The sequence below is a fragment of the Pungitius pungitius genome, chromosome 1 (genome assembly GCF_949316345.1).
Source record: "Pungitius pungitius chromosome 1, fPunPun2.1, whole genome shotgun sequence".
Lineage (NCBI taxonomy): Eukaryota > Metazoa > Chordata > Actinopteri > Perciformes > Gasterosteidae > Pungitius > Pungitius pungitius.
Genome location: NC_084900.1, coordinates 1,441,995 through 1,463,180, shown reverse-complemented (window position 1 = coordinate 1,463,180; position 21,186 = coordinate 1,441,995). Strand labels below are relative to the sequence as shown.

The window sequence follows — 21,186 nt, the reverse complement described above, 5'->3', positions numbered from 1 at the left end:
ACCTAATAACATTTTGGAAAATGATCTTGATGGAAGTAGTAAAATGGTTAAAACCCTATTCAGCCGTGTCTTGAATCATAGAAGAACAGAAAAAGAATGAATAAAAGATCATTTCATTCAAAAAAACAATAGTCTTCCATTTTCATTTTATTGTACCACCTGGATCCTCATCTTTAACCGTATATATTTGGTCATCATGCTTCCTGCCGTAAAGCACATACAGTAATGTCCTTATACTGAAAATGAACAAAGATCAACATCACTGAATAACATGCATCAATGTAGAAAAGCAGATGAACAATCACAGTTTAACAGAGAAAAAGGTTGTGACAGTGAAATGTGGCCGAGAGCTTCAGTGTCACATTATTTATAACCATGTAGTTCAATGAAAATACATCTGAATACATTCACTCGAATGGCTGTAGAATGAATATTGTTAACTAGAACCACAAAGCTTGGACTTTCATAAATGTTCCACTAGGAGCCCTTTCAGAAGGTTCTATCTAGAACCCCAACCTAAGGGGGTCATACCTAGAACCACCTGTGAGAGGGTTCACCCAGAAATCAGAGGCTGTACAGAGGATCCTTCAAATGTCAAATGGTTCCCCCCAAAATCGCTGTCTTGAAGTTTTGTTTTTTGTACCTTCTAACGTTGCTGATGAGAACCCACTAGGACGTTCTCCTAAGAACCAGTCCAGGGTCTCACCTTAAATCCACTCTACCCATTGAAGAAGTCTTATTCTTACAAAGAGTATTTCTTCAAGTAAAGGGTTCTTCAGAAGCAGATGGGTGTTCGTGACGATGGTCACATTGTAGTATACGACACGGCAGAAGGCCCTGAACCACACTGGTCTTTTAGATAAAGCTCTTATTGAGTTTCAGACCACAGAAGCACAAGAACAAAAATCACTCCATAAAAGGCACGAAAATACACAATGATTAAAAACCAGAGACAGCGAGACGCACACAAAGTTTGGTCTTCAGGTTGATACAATGATTCTTCTTTTATTACAACCATTTACTTGCTGAATAAAACTGGAATGGAATAAAGCTTCCTATGAGAGGAAAGATGTTCCTGTTATGAGAAATGAAAACATCTTTGGGTACTTTTCAAGTTATATAGTATTAAATAATCATGGTGTAAATATATTATACACATCATTTAAATAGCGTTAAACAACTTGAAGCCAAAGGAGAACAGGTCAGGAAATAAAAGGTACCTCATATTTGTTTTTGGTAATTGAAGATTATGGATTTGTGCTTTTTAAATGTTTTAGTACATAAACCGATACTCAATGAACTGCTCTTGACGGATGGTTCTAATATTTATGATTTACGTGGTATGATGGCATGCAGCTGATTAAAGAAAAGCAGAAACAGCCCAAATGCCTTCAAAAGGAAGGGGACACCACGACGTCATCTGAATCTCATCTGTGTCTCATTTCAAAGCTGCCTTCTTTGATTTGACTTTTTGTCGCCCTGAGAGCCAAAAAAAATGAAACATGAGCACACCAAAGTGTTAAAAGCTTTAACACAACAGCATTTTAACAGTTGTAGTAGCAGTAGTTTAACAAAGTAAACTGCTGTGAGAGTCTCTGTGGAATCTGGAGGCGTCTAGTGGCCAAACAGCAGATTGCAACCACCTGAAACCCCTCCAGGAAGGAGACTAAAGGCCTGTTGTTACTTATTACTTATATTGCTGCTAGTTGTGTGCGCATGCTTCTCTGGTTAGTGTGCGTACGGCGCAATGAGTGTATAATGCTGTGTGTGTGTGTGTGTGTGTGTGTAAGCCACGGTTGGTGAGAAGACACGTGGAAATCAAAGCAGGCATAGTAAGACTATTCAAATCATATTTTATATATATATATATATATATATATATATAGCAGGGTTCTCAAGTGTCACGCATTGAGCGTGACAGTCACTAATTTTGGTCTTTTTAGTCACACATCCAATTTCTCATGCAAAAAAACACACAGTAAAATGTCACTCCAAGGTTTTTTGAAAAGTTGAGAGCCCTGTGTGTGTAGATCTCAGGTTTAAGGAACAATGAGTAGCATATATATATTTATATGTATATATATATATATATATATATATATAGATAAGGCCATGATTAGTTTGCTAGTGAGTTCAGCCTAAAAGTGATCCCCCCCATCACATGTTCTCGTCTCCTCACTCACTACTGATCAAAGGAATCTCAGTAAACTGCAGCAGGTTTGAGAAGATGTGCCTGAATGATCTTTAAACCGTCCACACACATTACACAAATAAATAAATAAGGACACGTGAAATGAAGGTTAACTGGTGGACACCGAGCCCCCTTTGTGGGGGGGATCCCGGGGTCCTCATACTACGGGGTGCCGACAGGTGATCCCCTGAGGCTGCTGAGGGCGGCGTGGATGCGGAAGTGCAGCCTGCTCTCCATGGAGTAGTCCTTGTAGTTCGTCCTGAGGGAACACAGATCTCTCAGAGGTCAATGCAGGTAAGAGGTACACATTGGTGAAAGGTAAAGGTGTGATGGTAAGCCGAGGTGTGTAGGCTGCACAGACAGTACGTCCACCTGCTACGTCGCCTGCCGGTGACCTACTTGGCGTTCTCGATGTACGTGGTGGCCTTGGCGAAGTCCCCCTGCAGTTTGTAGAGCAGACCCAACTCGTAGAGGGTGAAGGGAATCAGGTAGTGATCGTAGCGGATACGACTCTCACTGAAACACACACACAGGTTTCCTCACCTACCTCACACCCTCAGAAGATGCCCCCCCCTGTGTGTCTGTGTGGGGGTTACCTGGACAGGACCTGCGTGAAGCACAGCTCGGCCTGCAACAACCTGCCCAGGTGTTTCAGGCAGAGTCCCTTCAACATCTGGACCAGGCAGCTGTCGTCTGGATGAAACTCTGACGGGTCTGAGCGAGACACGGGCCTCACGTCAGCAACATTTGAAAAAGGCCAGGAATGTGTAGGGCTTTTATTTTGAAAGGCAGAGAATAGTTGAAAGGTATCAGCCACCAACAAGGACTCACTGGGGTCGCTGCGAAGCTGTTCCTCGGCCGTCTCTATGGTAACCAGCAGGGCCTCGGTGCTGTCGGCTCTCTTCCCCACGATGGAGAAACCGTTCCAAACGTACATCATCTCCTAAGGGGGGAAACGTCTTTAGGGCTCCTTCAGGCAGCAGCCAATCGGAGCTCTCGGATGGACGTGAGGAATCCTAAATGTGTGTGAATGTGTCTCACCAGGGCGGGGACGACCAGGAGGACGGGGACGGCAGCTTTGTAGCGTCTCGATTTCCTCACTGCAAACTTCTCCGTCGGGATGGACTTCCCTGCCAGGCGCTGCTTCAGCCCCTCCACCTGCCTGCACCACAAAGAAACCCTTTGTAGGACCTGAACCCCCCCGTCTTCAACCAAAAAGTAGACTGTTGACCCTCAAAAGGTTCTCCAAAGAACATTCCCTCCTTTTTCTACTTTGTTCATGTTCTAGAGTCAGACTGACCTAAAGAGCTCCACCAGGTTCTCCCCCGTCCTCTTCACCTCGTCCTCCGACATCATACTGAGGATGGCGGCCTTCTGGTACACGTAAATGGCCTGCAGAAGATAAAAGAGGGGGTTAGACTAATCATGACTCTTTCATTTCAATAAATATGGAGTGTACCCGGTCAGAATAAACCAGAATCTCCTTCGTTTCCGGTCTCCACCGACGGAAGCTGGAGGTGTTGAGGTGGTGCTGACCTTGGACCAGCGGCTCTCCTGGCACAGCAGGTGGGCGTAGTGGTACGCCTGTTGCCACTCCTGCTGGTAGGAGTGGTTCCACATCAGCTCCCAGTAGCACAGGTGGTGGATCTGCCTCCACTCCTGCTGGCTGCCGATGCACTCCTCGTAGCGCGCCCGCGCCTGAAACACGCCGCCGCTTTAACGCGCGCTCTGACGGACGCTTTGAGGCCAACGCGTCATCGCAAAATGTGTTTCTGACCTTCTCAAAGTTTCCTCTCAGCGTGGAGATGCGAGCAGAGTAGAAGAGAATGATGGAGCCCTGAAGGTAACACAACGCACTGATGCTCACTTAAACACGTCTTGTGACCCAACCACACCGTGTGTGAGTGTGTGTGTGTGTGTGTGTGTGTGTGTGTTGTGTTACCTTGGGGTACTTCTGCTGGTACGGCTCCAGCAGAGCTTCAGCCTCCACCAGGTTCCCCTCTCCGGTTCCTGCACAAACACGCGTGAAACACCGTTATCTTCCACCATCATGTCATCGACGGCAGGCTTCTCAGCAATTAAAACAGACTTTTACAACCAATAACCTGCGCCCCGAAGGCCCCACATACATATTATGGCAACGATTCCTGCTTCCTTGAGAGGCGAGAACGTCGTACCTGCGGAAGGACACAAGACTTGTTCCTACCAAGAATGAGTGAGACGTATGTGTTGTAGAAGAGCAGCGTCAGAGCACACAGGATGGAGCGCAGACTGTGGCTGGAGGCTCCTTCCCTCAGCTGAGACAGACCGAAGCCCTGCAAACACACCCGGCCCTTATCATGGACGCACTCTCCATAGTCTCCATAGTCTCCATAGTCTCCATGCAGTCTACGGACCGGCTGGAGGCGGCGTGCTCACCCTGTTCCCCGAGAATCCGATGAACTCCAACAACCTCAGAATCCTCTGGGGGAGGAGCGACAACATCTGAAAGAGGGTCAGAACACACAAACTGAACTCTTTCAGTCGGCCAATATCTGCCCTTTTTATTGCATTTATTTCTGTTATCCGCCAATACGCTGATGACACACACCACATGGTGGCAGAAACCAATCAACAGAGAGGTTAATGTTAATGGGAGCATCTCCTCACTGACTGACTCAAATACCAGCAAATCTGATCCATAATGTCATTGTTACTAAATGTTACACAACATAAAGCAACAAACAGCTTAGAAGCTTTGAGTCAAATAAAAAGCAGCCTTTAATTGAGGTGTTTAAATTCCCCCGTCTGGGACTCCAAGGTGAATAAAACAAACCAGTGAATGTCTCCTTGAAAACCCACCAGGTTGAAGGATCCGATGCCCAGCTTGACTCCGCCCTCAAACTGTCTGAACGCATCTGATTGGCTGGCTAGGTCCTGATTGACATTCAGCAAATTCTGACAATCCCTATTGGACGACATCAAGCAATCAGGAACAAATAGAATCGTGTTCATACTCTTAAGACTGAACCATTGGTTTGGATGGGGCTGAGATAGGGGACTCATAGGGGGCTCATGGGGGGCTGATGGGGGGCTGATGGGGGGGCTGATGGGGGGCTAATGGGGGGGGGCTGAGATAGGGGGCTCATACGGGGGCTGAGATAGGGGGCTCAGATAAGAGGGGTTATAGGGGGCTCAAGGGGGGCTGATAGGGGCCCATAGGAGGCTGATAGGGGGCTGAGATAGGAGGCTGATGGGGGGCTGAGATAAGGGGCTCATAGGGGGCTGATGGGGGGTATCATAACATCTGCCCGTTTGGGACACATGGAAAACAGCCTTCTGGCTCACTGGAGCATTTACGGAAATGTGAACATGTCTCGTATCAAAGACTCCAATGAAATGAAGCCTAATAAATCAAACATGATGATATTTCAAAGGTAAGAAGTAGTCACTCACTTGTAGATTTGGTAACTGGTTCTGATCTTTATGCCTCCTTTGATGAAACTGATCATGTTTTCATCCTGGAATCAGAGGATTCATGACATTTAACGTAATGAGCTGATTACTCTTTCACACCTGGATTATGGCCTCACTTTACATGCTGAGTTCATTCATCACTTGATATGAAAAGTTCACATGTGACATAAAGCATAGTTTCACGACCCTCAGGCTTCATTCTGGGCTCACGTTTTCTCACTGATTGAAACCGATGACACGTTGTGTAATAGTTTACTATTGATCCGCCTAAAGGGCTGAAAGCTTTGTTTCAAATGTAATGATGTGAACAGGAAGAGTCCTGACCTGCACAAAGGTCAGCGTTGCTTTCTGCAGCAGACACTCGGCGTAGCAGATCTCAGCGTGCATCTCCTCTGCAAACACACACGTTTAGACCTCCTGGAGACATCCAGCTGTCAATCAAACTGGGCGTGTTTCTGTACCTTCTTGCAGTTTGGACTGCTTACTGATCAGACTGGACAGAGATCCCACCACCGAGTTCTTCTTCCTGAACCTGCAGACACCACATGTTTCTCATCTGTATTCTTTCTGTCAATAACCGTTTAATATCTCCTCATTAAAGCTTATTGTCTGTTATTAATGGTCGATTACCTGCATGATCTGCTTAGTTACCAATGGTTTATCAAGGACAAATGGGTTTAGCAGAGTTTATCGCGTTAGCATGCTAGCGTTGCCTGATGGTGGCGCCACAGGTCAACCACAGGACGCTCTGCCTCACCTCTGACAGGTCTGCAGCGCCTCCTTGATGGTGGACATGGCGGCCTGAATGTCTCTGTGCTCAAAGGTCATGGTGGCCTGCATCACCAGGATGCTGCTGTAGCCCAACGCATGGTACATGCTGTCCTTCCACCTGCGCACACACGCACACACACACACACATAGTGACCAGGAGCATTATAACGTACACTAATAGTATCACTAGCAGTAAGTAATCACAGCAGTATCAGTACAACTAGCAGTACAAGTACGGCTCTACAGTATAAATTGTGATGAATACACTACTGCGCTGCAGTGTGTATTCCATAACACACACACACACACACGTGTCGCCGTGGTTACCATGGTCTGAGGAGGTCTAGGGCTTCAGAGAACTTGTCGTTGAGGACCAGATTGAGAGCACACTGAGTCTCCTGGATGGCTGTGTGCAGGTCCATCTGAGACGCACTGCAGACACACACACACACACACACACACACACACACACACACCAATCAACACAGGAAGTGAGTAAAAGTGAAAGAATGTAAGTGGACAGGAGATGACTATGTGTGTGTGTGTGTGTGTGCTCACGCAGGTATTCTGTCGTATGCGTCCTCAAAGCAGTCCTAGAACACACAGAAACAGTCAGTTAGATTCAACCAGAAGCACCAAGGAAGATAAGTTATTCTCCTTTTTACATTTCATAATTTCTATTTATTTCATTTGTCAGTGTTATTTCTAAATTATCTATTTTATCTATTTTATACATTTTTTTATTTTTTTCTCAAAAGGGTTAGGTTTTTTTTTATTATAATATATTATTTGTTTAAATGTATTTCTCAGGATATCGTTTTCTTTTTCAGGTAAAATGTGATGATAAACGCCACATTGATTCAGCACTCCCTGTGTGTGTGTGTGTATATATATGTATATATATACAGTATATATACACGTACCCTTCATATATGAAGTCAAAGCTCTGCCAGAGGTAACAACACACACACAGTCTCTGGAGCCTCAGTAGCAGCTAATAATAGCAGCCCAGTGGCTTCTTACATAATAGAGTGCAGCTGCAGTCACGCACACACACACACACACACACACACACACACACACAGACGCACACTCTGTGCTGGCAGGCTACAGCTATTGACTCGGCGTGTTCAGGTCCAGAGGCGACCAGGCTTCCACTGTGGAGCCGTTCTGCTCCCGGTGTGAACAACATGCCTCCCTGGGGGGGGGGGGGGGGGGGGGGGTTACTGCGAGGAGCCTTTAACTGATCCTGGACCAGTCTCAACACGCTCTCACAGAAGAAGCCCGCCAGAGCAGAGGTAGCGGCTGAGAGCTGCCGAAGGGCCTCATGATGAGTGCTCATGGCGTGAGGAGCAAAGGATCATGGGAGGTGTGAATCCAGACGCTCGTCCCCCCCCTGACAGACGCTCTCTCCGACTGTTGTTGTCAGTTTGTAACGCACACCCGCTCCCTGCTGTGTGTGTGTGTGTGTGTGTGTGCGTGTGAGAAAGAACCAGCTCCACAGCGTGTTAGTTCGTCTTCAGGTGGGATGAAAACAGGAGATGTGGAAAAAGCCAGGCGGCCGTATGGTGTTACACACCAGCAGAGGTCACCGGGGTTTCTAATCAATTAGTGAAGACCTTCACACTGTGTCCCATTACCAGAGTGACACACAAGCTCTCAGGGAGGCTCAGGATCAGCCAGCGCACCCCAAGGACCTCTTGAACCTCCACGCAGATCTGTGGGGCCCCTTCGGAGGGAGCAGAACTGATCTAGAACTGATTTGTTGACGCAAGCGAAGCCCCAGACCCCTAAAACTTGGCTGATTACATCTTGATGGAGTGCTGAAAGTGTCCAAACCTCCTATAGAACCCCACCAGTCCCCATCAGAACCACAGCATGGCCCGTGGACCCCTCCTACAGATAACAGCAAACAACCTTCCATTTTTGGGTGAGCTTCAACATCCTCAGAACCAACTCCAAAACCCATCAAACCTTCACGGAGGTTCTGTCTCTCAGAGACAGAGAAGACCTAACACACTTCCCGTTGAAGGACTAGATCACTTAAACCCTTGGAACACATCGTGGTGGTGGAGATGAACAAAGTCCCAAAACCAGAACCGATGGACTTGAAGGTTATTAAAGAAACGTTCTCATCTCACAGGTTTCTGAGAGCTTCAGGGACAGAATCTTGGTTCAGAGTTCAGCCAGGCGGCTGCTTTGCGGTTCACGGACCAGATTTCCATAAAGTTGAGGTTGAGTCCTGACTATGCAAAGTTCAGTCAGCGAACTGACGTGTTGTGGATTCAACACATTTTAAACTCTAGAAGAACCTCCAGGGACACACGTTACATTCTGAAATGTTCAGCAACCTGGAATCGCCTTGAAGGACCCCTTTGGAGACCCGTGGAACCCACTTGTATCCCATGGAACCTCAGCACAAACCCAGAACCCATCTGGAAGAACTTCTGTGATTTTAAAAAGAACCCAAAGACGCTGCGTTGTAACATTTAAGCAGAACCTCCGTAGACGACCTGTTGAACCTCCTCAAAGGACCATCTCAACACTTGTCTCACATCCTCGTACCTTCTCAAAGATAACAAGAAGACGTCGTAACACTTCCCACTTCCAGAACTCCACATTCTGGCCACAGGTTCTTCGATGCCGGCTGACCTCTGACCCTGCAGAGGAAATGGGAGGCGATGGGAGTCTCGCTGCGGAGAGACAGTGGTCTCCTTGTGTCTTCTTAAGAATCCCCTTCTAGGTATGACATGGTAAGCTGCTTGTTAGTGGAGGTATGTCCAGTGAGAGCTTTGCATTCTCATTTTAATGGATTCCCTCCACCCTTCAGCCTGGAGGAGCGCTGTCGGGTTTTAAGCGGCTCTCCGATGCCACGAGCCGGATCAACACATTCTCAGGGTTCCGTCCACATTCCGCTCGGTGCAGGACATCAGAATAAACCGGAGGGGAAGGAGAGGTCGAGGCAGCGGACAGCAGAGACGTCCTGCGTGTCCTGTCCATCGTTGCCTGGCGACGAGCTCGGACCACAACCGCCCCTCTGTGTTCAGGTCTTTCGTAAACGCAGCTCGTAGCACATTCCTCGCAGCTCGACCCGAGTCAGCTGAGGTGCCTCCGTGATGCGATGAGTTAGAGGCTGACAGGGAGAATACCAGGACCCTGAACGCATCGTCCAGTGTCCGCTGCGTGACGGGGCATTTTAACCCCCCCTTGAACCTCTTCAGACTCTTCTCACACATTAGTAGGCTCACTAGAACCTCCTTAAGCTCCTATGACCCAATAATGACGTCCCAAAACCTCCTTAATTACGCATGAAGGGACCTGGAGAACCTTTAAAAGCATGCATTCCCATCCAAAGGCTGTGGACGGATCTACAGAACTTCCAAATGAACCGCGAGAACCTCTGATAGAACCCTCCTCTCTAGAACCCTCCTCTCTAGAACCCCCTCTGAGAGTCCTTTAGGGGCCGCACAGACCTCAGAACCCTCCGAAGCGCACAACCTGAGAAAACCCACAAGGCCGCTCCCAGTCTGAACTATGAGAACCCAGAGTGGAACATCTGGCTTAACTGGAAACACAAAGCTCAAAACCTCGCCTTGCTCCCGCTGCTCAGCGGCAGGTAACCAAGGCAGGAAGTGAAACCTTTGACCCCAAAACATCTTTCTTCCGTCCAGATTTCAGTAAATATTTTTTTGTTTGAGCTCCAGAGAGAAATCTGAGTTTTCTGATCCAAATTTGCTGAGTCACCTGAAATCTGATCCTTTAGATAAAAACCTCAAAGCAGAGGGACATGTAGACACAACACCTGCCCCTGAATCAGTCAAAGGTCACTCAGAGCAATGTGGACAGAAGGAGGACCACCGGTTGCTACGGAAACGAGACAGGGAACGTCGCCATGGCGATCGCACGATTAACACAAGGGTGATAACACAGGAGACACACTGGGATAAAACACACAATACTGATATGAGTATGAAGGGCTGGTCCTTTACTTCAGTAAAAGTACTAATACCACAGTTTAAAAGATGTCAAGTAGAAGTACAAGAGTACTATCAGCTGAAATGTACTCAAAGTATTACAGGGCTCATTATGAAGAAGTGAGTCACGGTTGTATAACCCTGTGTTTTGTATACTATTATGTGGATTATTGGTACTGTAATACTTGATATCACATTGTGTATAAATATACGTAGAGCTGCACTGCAGCATAAACCAGCTTTACTACAAGAAACTAGACACGTTTCTACTTGTGTACTTAGTTTGATCCATTAAGACGCTGTGCAGATAATGACATATTTAGAATGCATACAGAAAGGCATTGTGGGAGAACAGGTCACGTGTCTTTATAGGGTCACTAAGTGAGACAGCGGAACTACGGAGGACAGAAGACACACAACGCAGTAGAGTGTGCGTGCGTGTGTGTGTGTGTGTGTGCGTGTATGCGCGCGTGTGTGTGCGCGTGCGTTGCACCTCCTCCTCTGCGGCTCCGCTGCCTACGTGGGCCATGTCCGCCCGGTGCCGTCCTCCTTCACGTCCGCAGGGCTCTTCCGCTCTCCGTCTCTATCGCGAGCAGCGCGGTGCCATGTCTCACGCGCACGCGCGTGTCCTCCCGGGTCCTCCGCACGGATCGATCCGTTACGGTGTCAATGCGTGTCCGTCTGTCCCTCTCTGTCTGTGTGTCTCTCTTTATGTCTCTCTCCCTCAGCGGAACTGAAGACACACCTCCAACGTATCATGGCCACGCCCCTAAAGAGAAAGAGAGAGAGACAGAGAGAGAGAGAGAGAGAGAGAGAAAGAGACATAGGGAAGAGGACATAGACAAACATAGGAAGGAAGAGACATTGTCTTCCTTCCTATGTCTGTCTCTATGTCTCTGTCTTCCCTATGTCTGTCTATGTCTTCCTCCCTATGTCGGTCTGTCTTTCTCCCTTAGACAGACATAGGGAGGAAGACATAGACATACATACAGAGGAAGACAGAGAGACAGACAGACATAGGGAGGAAGACAGACATAGAGACAGACATAGGGAGGAAGACAGACATAGAGACAGACATAGGGAGGAAGACAGACATAGAGACAGACATAGGGAGGAAGACATAAAGGATCAATCTGTGATATTGTCTCCATATTCATAATTAATCAGTCTAGTTAAAAGTATTAAATGGTACATTGATATTTGGGGAAGATGTACTTTCTACTGCAGTACATCTCACATGTACTTGTACTTTTCACTGTACTACGTCTCACGAGTACTTGTACTTTTCACTGTACTACGTCTCCCGAGTACTTGTACTTTACACTGTACTACATCTCAGGAGTACTAGTTGTACTTTACACTGTACTACATCTCAGGAGTACTAGTTGTACTTTACACTGTACTATTTCTCAAGGAGTACTTGTACTTTTCACTGTACTACATCTCAGGAGTACTAGTTGTACTTTACACTGTACTATATCTCAAGGAGTACTTGTACTTTTTATGCAAGTCAATATTTTGCTAACGTTTTACATTAAATACTCGTATCAGATAAAAGTGTGACGTTTGTTTTAATCCACACAAGAGACACAAATAAAAGAAAGAATTTTATTCTGCTCCGTCGTGAATCTTAAACATCTGGAACAAACAGCACGTTTCACCACATCTGTTTGTTGTCACAGAGTAAACAACAACAACACATCTCACGGTAAAAATACACAAAAAAACATCTCTCTGTACAAACTTCTAGAAAAGCAGTTAATGCTTCAATTAAAGCCCCTTTCACATTAAAACTACATTTCCCATCAGCCCCGTCATTATAAATAATCATGTGTGATTTAACTTTAAAATAAAGAGTCCCATGAGTCCTGTCACCTGAACACCTGGAGGACACCGTGAGGACAGGATGTCCCCGTGAGTTCTGCAGGACAATGTAGCAACGGTGGGTTTAAGGCTACGTCGGCTTCTTCAAAGGTACAGTTAGCTTCAAGAGGTCAAAGGTCACGTGGGGGTTAATGCTCAGGTGAATGTTAATCATGTTAATGCTGACCAACTGTCCTGCTGAGACGTATAAACATCCAGGGTCCATGTCCTCATCTTCCAGGTCAACCTCACACAGCCTTCAGGGACACTGTGGGGGGGGGAGGGAGGGGGACACAAGACAAAACAGCAATTACCCACTAAATATATTATCAATCACATCGATGATGGTCAATAAGTTTTAGTCAAAGAAATAAAGTTTTACTAATATTCACATTATTTACTCACTCGTCTCCGTCTCTGCTCCTCCTCCTCCTCCTTCTCCTCCTTCGCTGCTCCTCCCCTCCACCACTGGCTCCTCCCCCTTGCCTTGCTCCCTCTCCGCCCGCTGAGCCTCCTCCCGCTCCTTCTCCTCCAGCAGCGAGCGCAGGAAGGCGGCGCTCACCACCTCCTCCCCCTCCCCCACCAGGAAGGCGTTCTTGAAGCGGCTGTACAACATGGCCGCCTTGTCCATGACGGCCCGGTTGGCTCGGTAGGAGCGCAGCTGGGCGGAGGACACAGAGACACGTGAGGACAAGTCTCCGACGTACGAAGACAAGTCTCCGACGTACGAAGACAAGTCTCCGACGTACGAGGACAAGTCTCCGACGTACGAAGACAAGTCTCCGACGTACGAAGACAAGTCTCCGACGTACGAAGACAAGTCTCCGACGTACGAGGACAAGTCTCCGACGTACGAAGACAAGTCTCCGACGTACGAAGACAAGTCTCCGACGTACGAGGACAAGTCTCCGACGTACGAAGACAAGTCTCCGACGTACGAAGACAAGTCTCCGACGTACGAAGACAAGTCTCCGACGTACGAGGACAAGTCTCCGACGTACGAAGACAAGTCTCCGACGTACGAAGACAAGTCTCCGACGTACGAAGACAAGTCTCCGACGTACGAGGACAAGTCTCCGACGTACGAAGACAAGTCTCCGACGTACGAAGACAAGTCTCCAACGTACGAGGACAAGTATGCTACAAATGAGGACAAGTATGCAACGTATGAGGACAAGTATGCAACGTATGAGGAAGTCTTCACCTTCCGGAGGGTGGAGACCAGCTCGCTGTGCCTCTGGACATGTTTACACGTCACGTAGACCATGCTGAGCTGGTCCAGCGCCGTCAGACACTTCCTGACGTCCTGGAGGACAGACGGAGACATTAGAAGAGTCACGGTTAGGAGAGGCAAATGCGTAAACAGGAAGTACAACAGACACACGACAGATTAGATCGACGTGATGAGAACTTGTCTTTGATCCTTTCATCTTTATTTCATTCTGCTGCAGGCTGAATTTTTGTTCACTTTGTGATTTTAGTTCCATCTTTTTTTTGCTCCGTTCTATTTATTTTAACATTTATTTGTGTTTTCTGAGAGCAGCGAAGGGGACTCAGAGAAGTGGGCGTGTCTTACGGGGTTGTCGGTCTTCAGGGAGATCCGGATGTCTCCGTGGAGCCGGTGCAGCGTGGAGTCCGTCAGCGTCATGGCGGGACTCCGCCTCTCCGCCTCGGCGCCACCCGACGAGCCGCCCTCCGCCGCCCCGTCTCCCTCCTCCGCGCTCCTCCCCGCCGCCTCCTCCGCAACCGGCTTGTCGCTGCTCTTCTGTGGTTTCGTCTCATCTTCGGCGTCGGGCCTCTTCGTCACCGCTGCTGCTGCTTCTTCTTCTGCACTTTGGCTGCTCTTCTTCTCCATCTCCTCGTCAGTCGATGCCGTTTTTCCCGCCTCGCACTCCTTGCTCTTCTTCTTCTCTTGGGGTTTTGCCGTAGCTCTGGGCTCCTCGTCGCTGTTCTTCTTCTTCTTCTTCTTCTCCTCTTTCCTGTCGTCCGTCTCTCTCGCCGCCTCCTTCGGTTTCCCTGACCTCTTCTCCTTCTCCTCTTTGTTCTTCTTCTCTTCTGCCGCCGCTCCTCCCATGATGGTCTTCACCTGGACCTTCGTTCCTCCTCCACACGTTGCCTTCACGATCTTCCCGATGATCTTCCTCTCCTCCGTCTTCGTCCCCTCCTCCTTGTCTTTTGTCTTCACGTCGTCCGAGGTTTTCCTCCCGTCTGTCTTCTTGTCCGTCTCTGTCTTCTGCTCGTCCTTCTCCGACTTCACCTTCACCTTCTTGTCTTTTTCAGCACCTCCTTTGGGTTTCACCCCCGTCGACGTTTCTTTCTCTTTCCTGCCGGTCAAACTCTTCTTCTTCTCAAACGCAGCCGCCTGACTTCTTCTCTTCTTCTCCTCCACCACCTTCTTCTTGGCTCCGCCTCCGCTCTTGGCTCCGCCTCCACTCTTCTTGGCTCCACCTCCGCTCTTCTTCCTGACAAGAAAAAGACCATGTGACACCTCCTTCAACCCTATCTGATATGTGTGTGTGTGTGTGTGTGTGTGTGTGTGTGTGTGTGTGTGTGTGCTCCTTACTGGCACCTCCTCCCTCCTCTTCCGGCCTTCAGGAGGCCTCTCAGAGACCTCAGCAGACTTTCCCTTTTGGCCGCCAGGCGCCACTGTCTCTGCAGGGGACACAAAGGGGACGTAAGACATTGAGACTCTTTCAGACCTAAGGAACAAAGAGCGAGAAGCATCTTCACCTCCTCGTCCACAGCGACGCCTCCCGGCTCCTCCTCTGCTCTCCTCGCCTTCGTCCCTTTGCTCCCTCCACATTTCTTCATCTTTTCCTCCGTCACCTCCTTCTTCTCCTCCTCCTCCTCCTGTCCGTCCGTCTCAGTTTCCTTCTTTCCTCTCATTCGTTTACTAGTCTGCCTCCTTGTCCCCTCCTCTTCCTCTCCTCCTCCTCGTTGTGTTTTCCTTGCTCTCCTTGTCTTCACCACTCGGCCCCCTGGAACCTTCACCTCTTCTTTCTTTCCTTCCACACCTCCTTCATCTGGCTTCGTCTTCTTCTGTTTCTCCTCCTCTTCCTGCCTTTTTGCTCCTTCGCCCTGGTCCCTCTTCCTCTTGACTCCTTGGCTCTCTGAGGACTCCTTCTCTTCCTGGGTCTCTTTGATCTTTGCTCCTCTCTCTCCCTCCACATCTTGCTTCTGTTCCTCCTCCTTCTTTTGTTTCACTCCTTTCCTTGTTGTCGTCTCCTTTCTCCTTCCTTCACCACCGGCCTGACTTTTTTCCTTCTCTTCCTCCTCCTTCACTCCTTGGCTTTGTGATGACTCCTTCCCTTCTTCCTTCTCGTCTCTCTTCTTCTTGACTCCTTGGCTTTGTGATGCCTCCTTCCCTTCTTCCTTCTCGTCTCTCTTCTTCTTGACTCCTTGGCTTTGTGATGCCTCCTTCCCTTCCTCCTTCTCGTCTCTCTTCTTCTTGACTCCTTGGCTTTGTGATGCCTCCTTCCCTTCCTCCTTCTCATCTCTCTTCTTCTTGACTCCTTGGTTTTGTGATGCCTCCTTCCCTTCCTCCTTCTCATCTCTCTTCTTCTTGACTCCTTGGCCCTGTGATGACTCCTCTTCCTCCTTCTCGTCTCTCTTCTTGACTCCTTGGCTTTGTGAAGCCTCCTTCTCTTCCTCCTTCACGTCTCTCCTTTTCTTGACTCCTTGGCCCTGTGATGACTCCTCTTCCTCCTTCTCGTCTCTCTTCTTGACTCCTTGGCTTTGTGATGCCTCCTTCTCTTCCTTCTTGTCGTCTTTCTTCTTCTTGACTCCTTGGCCCTGTGATGACTCATCTTCCTTGCCTCTCCTCTTCTTGCTTCCTTGGCCCTGTGATGACTCCTCTCCCTCATCTCTCTTCTTCTTGACTCCTTGGCTCTGTGATGACTCCTTCTCTTCCTCCTTCTCGTGTCTCTTCTTCTTAACTCCTTGGCTTTGTGATGCCTCCTTCTCTTCCTTCTTGTCGTCTTTGCTCTTTTTGATTCCTTGGCTCTGTGATGACTCCTCTTCCTCGTCCCTCGGTCCTCCCTTGTTCTTTGACATTTGAGTTGGACCAGCCTTCGGCTTCTCGCTCACTGAAAGGTGAAAGCGGAGAGCTTTAACTACTCCTTATATCCTAAAGATGATTGATGGGGCGTGTGTGTGTGTGTGTGTGATTCACCTTTAGGGGTCACAACGGGTGTCGTCTCCTCGTGCTGCTCGGCTTCGACCTGACAAAAGCAAACCAAAGAGAAACCGTGTGAAGCGCGTTTGGTCACTTCCTCTCATAAACACTTGGTTTTACCAGTCAAGTATTTTTCAATGACGTGAAATTGTATTTAAAGGCAAAGTTTGACCAAAGTTAAACCAAATTCACCAGACAAATAGAAAAACTTACTTTGAAAAAAATATTTTTTTTATTACTATTTTCTCAAAATTAGGGTTTAAAAAACTCTGTTTAAAGATAGCAAAATGATTGATTATTCTGCTGTTCTACATTTTTCCATTTTTGTTAATTGGAAAAGGTGCCGAAAAGAGACGGATGGAAAATCACTTCTCGTCAAACACTGATTCAAGTTTTGTATAATTCGAGCAAAGTCGAATCTTCATAATCACACAAACTCCTCTCTCACCTCCTCCTTCTTCTCCTCCTCCTCCTCCTCACTTCTCCTTCCTGCTGCCGACCTTCTGCTCCTGGTGCCTGCGGAGGTCTTGCCCGGCGGCGTTTTGGACTCCGGCGCTTTCTGCGGAGTGGATCTCAGCGAGAGCCTCTTCGGAGGCGTAGCCGCGGCGCCAGCTTCCTGTTTACGTTTGACTCGCTTGCTGCCGGCGCCCGGCTTGCTGTCGGTGGATTTAAGTTGGTCCTGCGAGGGTTTATCAGAAGAGGTAGCGGGTGGAGCTTTAGGGGGTGGAGCTTTGGCAGCGGGCGGAGCTTTAGCAGCGGGCGGCGTGTTGGTCGGCACCTGAAGACACAACAGAACAGAAAAGGTTTATTAATCAAACACAGAAGAAAGGAAACATGATTAAATAGCCTTTGAGAGGTAACACTCATCAATGAGGAGATGTGTGAGGCTTTGCCACATTGGTTTCATATCGTCAACGGCGTTAACCTTGAGGGTGTTTGGGTGCAAAGTGGGGATGAACTAGTCACAAACCATAACAACCAATAAGGACGGTGATATGCGTCTGTTGGCTGTCACACGTCAGAGAGGAGGAGCACGCTCACTTTGAGTTTACTCCCGACTCCTGGCGTGTTCTGGATCTCCCACATGCCCTCGGAGAAGCCTTTGCTGCGGACGCCGCAGCCGTACTTCGTCTTGTTCCCGACGAAGGGGACGATGTTCTCCAGGAGGACCTGACCTCTGGGGGGCGGGAGAAGATGGGAGTAAGGCATCAACAGTGATGACATCACCAATGGGGAGAAAAATGAGCATACGTACATCTGGTGGGTCCCGAAGAAGAAGACCAGGACCCGCTTCTTGTTTCCGTTGTCCGGCTTAAAGATCTGAACACACACAGAGACGGGTCACTTTAACTCTCCCAGAATGAACGTGTGTGTGTGTGTGTGTGTGTGTGTGCAGTCGCACCCTCGCAGGCCAGTGGGGGAAGCCCTTCATCTTGGCGAACACCAGGTCTCCCTGTTTGTACTGGTCTCTTCTTCTCGCCGGCATCCTGCTGCTTCAGAGCTCGATCACGAAGCAGAAGCTGGAGAAGCACAGACATCATGGACCCAATTCAATGTACTGACAACTAAAGATAAAGACACACGTAAAGAATGAATGCCTCCAAATGATATTCATACGAGTCACTACCAGCATATTCAGCAGTTAAGACTCACTTTGAAGTGTTGATAATCCTTGTGAGGTAAAGTTTGTCCTTCAAACTGTCGGGATTCACTCGGAGCAGCGTGTGTCAATCACTGTTTACAAATACAGCATGCTAGCGCTGATGCTAACTTTGAGCTAGCTTCCCGCAAAGCTCTGCGTTTATTCGTTTCTACTTTATTTAAGGTGGGTTTTAACGGGACACCGCGGGACTAACGGACAAAGAACCGAACCCGTGCGGGTCCAGAAACGCGAGATAAACGGCTCTTGCTTGGGTTCGGACGGGAGGCTTCTTGTTACTAAGCTACAGAGTAACCTCTCGTCGCCATGTTGAGCCGATCAGTGCGCGTCACGTGACGCACGGCACCTTTTCCCGCCTATTGGTTGGACCGTACCACCAAGGCAGCAGACTGTACCATCTGGAGGGGGATATTAGGGAGACCGGAAATGAGAAAACCTCAAAATCGAATAATTTAGAACGCAAGGTAATGAAATTGCATTGAGCAATTGGATTATATATTTGAATATAAGCATTAAGTAGTGAAATACCATAAATAACAATGTAATTATTTAAATATATTAATAACTAATAAAAATATTAGGACATCATTATTTTATTTATTCTGTTGTTGATAGAAGTGAGTTTATTTGTTTATTTCCCCTTTATGCTAATTTATACTTCTTATTACTAAGTATAACTACTTACTACTTTCAAACTAGTTCAGTTTCAAATATTTAACGCTCAATATAAATCAAATAATAAATGATCATATTGTAGTAAAGGCTATAACTGGAAAACACAAAAACAGTTGGACATACATATAAAAATGCTTTTAATGTGAATACATGTACATTTCTGCCAAACATTTACTCAGCTGACACTAAATGCCTCAAAATATTTTTGATTTTGACAAAATATGCAAGTAAATGTTTTCCAAATATAAGCAGCTGTCCATAAATAACGTTTATTTAAATTAGGATCAATCTGATCACTTGTGTGAGATGAGTCTTCATGTCAAGACCTCCCATTATTTTAGTGTCACTTCTGATCTCTGGTGCCTCAACAGAAGAGCTTGCAATCCTTTGGACCTTCATCTCTTCTGATGTTCACGTCTGGGAGGACTTACCAGCATCTCAACATCCCCAAACACAGCCGCACCAACGGTTCCATTCTGGTCCACAGCAGGAACCTTTTGAGGACCTTAATCCAACATCTTATTTTAGGTTCAACTGCTCAGGACTTCTCCTCAATCGCTGCCACTGTCGTCGTCGTCCTCCTCCTCCTCCTCCTCCTCCTCCTTCTTCTCCTCCGTCTCCTCCACGAGGCCAGAGAAGAAGTTGTTGTCCCCGTGGGCCTTCTTGGACAAAGACTTCATGCGTCCGTCCTTCTTCTTCCTCTTGCGGTACTCGTTGACCTTGGTGCTGGGCAGAGCCGAGATGTCCCAGAACTTGATGAGCTGGTCGTGGGCGCTGCTCGCCAGGAAGCGGGTGTCCCAGGACTTGGCCAGCTCCTCGACGGGTTCGCCGACGTGCTGGCCGATGCAGCCCAGGACCCGGTTGGGGAGGAGGTTCACGGCCCTGATGGAGGACACGATTCAGACCAGATCTAAAGACCACCAGGCATCATCCTCCTAAAAGCATCTTAAACCATTTTAAATTACCGTCAACCATCTAAAGACCACTAAAGGCCATTTTAACGCATCGAAGACCATCAACTTGGACCAATAGGCCCTAATGGACATTGTTTTTGTAGACCAGGACTTAAAGAAGACCACCACGGGCCCCGCGCTCACCGTATGTACCCGTCCATGGAGGCGGTGCACATGATACTGTCGGTGATGGGGGCGATGCACTCCACCGACTCGGCCTTGATGGCGAAGCGGTCGCTGGTGGCGCCGAAGCCGTTCCAGTTGAAGATGTAGACGGTCCCCTCGCTGGAGCCGCACACCACCTTCCTGCCGCGCTTCATCAGCGCCACCGAGGTCAGGTCGCCGCTCTGGTGCTCCGACAGCAGCTCGAACCGCCGCCGCTTGATGTTGAAGACGCCCATGGTGCCGTCGCCGCTGCGGAACAGAGGGGAACAAAGCAAAGATGAAACGGAGCTCCTCAGTGAGACCACCAAGTCCTGTTTGAAGGGAGACTGAGCTTCAGGAAGCGAGAGACGTGCAGACTTTAAATACGAAGCCAGTGCAGCCTTTGTCCTCTGGATGAAGGGGTTCCCGAGTGATGATGAGGGGGGGGGACCCTCACCTGGTCGTTAGGAGGATCCGCTTGGCCTGGTCCACGGCGATGTCACTGATGTAGTCCTCGTGCTGTTTCAGATCCATGATGTCCGTCCCCTTCCTCATGTCCCACACCTTCAGGGTCCCGCCGTCGTCTCCGGTCGCCAGGATGTTCTCGTCCACGATCAGCAGGCTGTTGATGGGGGCCGCGTGCGCGCCGCGGATCCGCGTCACCAGCTGCCCGCGCTCGGCGTCCAGCAGGTGCACGGCCTTGTCCCGCGAGACGCTGTAGAGCTTCAGGCCGTCCGCGGAGAAGCGCACCTGGCGGCAGGACTTCATGTGGTGCCCGGAGGACCACAGCTCCCGGTTCTCGCCCTCCGTGCACGAGTACGAGTAGGCGTAGATGTCCCCGTCCACGTCCCCGCACACCAGGACGTCCCGGCTCGGGTGGAGGGCCACCGTGTTGGCGATCGCCTCAAGCCGGATGTCATCCGGGGTGTCTCTGACCTTTGGCTCGGCCGGCTCGTCCTCGTCCTCCTCCGGGTCCCCGTCCGGGTCCTGACCCGCGGGCTCCGAGTCTGAGGTCTCTGGAGCTTCAGTTTTGTCCGTCTCTGTGGATTTGGTTTCAACGTGTTCTGCGGGCGCCGCCATGTTGTTTGCTGTCTTTCTTCTTCTACGTTGAATTAAATGGTAGCGTTGCCATTGGAGAGAGGTTACACTGCCCTCTACAGCAGCGCTGTGTTTTCTTCTTTCTTATTAATGTCATAACTACTATTTAGACCATTATGTCAGATTTCTACTCATGGGAAATAAATAATTGCGTCCATGTACAATAAATGAGAATTCGTGTAACTACAATATGCTGAATGATTTTCTTTCATTTTAGTAATTAACAT

General features: G+C 48.5%; 4 protein-coding genes across 5 annotated transcripts in view; all 4 read right to left on the bottom strand.

The window, feature by feature from the left end:
• Positions 1-129: 129 nt before the first annotated feature.
• On the bottom strand, positions 130-11,176 carry LOC119222927 (tetratricopeptide repeat protein 39B). Its single transcript, XM_037479945.2, has 19 exons — positions 10,886-11,176; positions 6,977-7,011; positions 6,746-6,850; positions 6,405-6,536; positions 6,109-6,179; positions 5,972-6,039; positions 5,627-5,691; positions 5,033-5,138; positions 4,610-4,675; positions 4,398-4,506; positions 4,134-4,201; positions 3,969-4,028; positions 3,728-3,889; positions 3,492-3,583; positions 3,233-3,353; positions 3,023-3,134; positions 2,788-2,905; positions 2,591-2,707; positions 130-2,450 (listed from the first exon to the last, which is right to left on the bottom strand). The coding sequence occupies exons 1-19, from the start codon at positions 10,919-10,921 to the stop codon at positions 2,354-2,356; spliced, it is 1,740 nt and encodes a 579-aa protein (XP_037335842.1). The 5' UTR covers positions 10,922-11,176; the 3' UTR covers positions 130-2,353.
• The window catches only part of fgb (fibrinogen beta chain), a 126,701-nt gene continuing 113,519 nt past the window's right edge, over positions 8,005-21,186 (bottom strand). The window contains exon 13 of the mRNA XM_062557923.1: positions 8,005-8,018. Coding sequence (XP_062413907.1) covers position 8,018 — 1 coding nt within the window. The 3' untranslated portion in view covers positions 8,005-8,017. The remainder of the gene's footprint in view (positions 8,019-21,186) is intronic.
• On the bottom strand, positions 12,002-18,419 carry psip1b (PC4 and SFRS1 interacting protein 1b). Of its 2 annotated transcripts, none has more exons than XM_037477882.2 (12): positions 18,083-18,419; positions 17,832-17,949; positions 17,685-17,749; positions 17,471-17,606; positions 16,878-17,207; positions 16,427-16,475; positions 14,986-16,340; positions 14,819-14,907; positions 13,832-14,717; positions 13,460-13,561; positions 12,661-12,916; positions 12,002-12,523 (listed from the first exon to the last, which is right to left on the bottom strand). In XM_037477882.2, exons 2-12 carry the CDS (start codon positions 17,913-17,915, stop codon positions 12,504-12,506), a joined length of 3,372 nt encoding a protein of 1,123 aa, XP_037333779.2. In that variant the 5' UTR covers positions 17,916-17,949; positions 18,083-18,419; the 3' UTR covers positions 12,002-12,503. The 2 variants fall into 2 exon arrangements, with proteins under 2 accessions (XP_037333779.2, XP_062413696.1); XM_062557712.1 differs by having other exon boundaries at positions 14,825-14,907.
• wdr55 (WD repeat domain 55) lies at positions 19,316-21,157 on the bottom strand. The gene is made up of 3 exons (XM_037480002.2): positions 20,319-21,157; positions 19,862-20,131; positions 19,316-19,646 (listed from the first exon to the last, which is right to left on the bottom strand). The coding sequence occupies exons 1-3, from the start codon at positions 20,939-20,941 to the stop codon at positions 19,316-19,318; spliced, it is 1,224 nt and encodes a 407-aa protein (XP_037335899.2). The 5' UTR covers positions 20,942-21,157.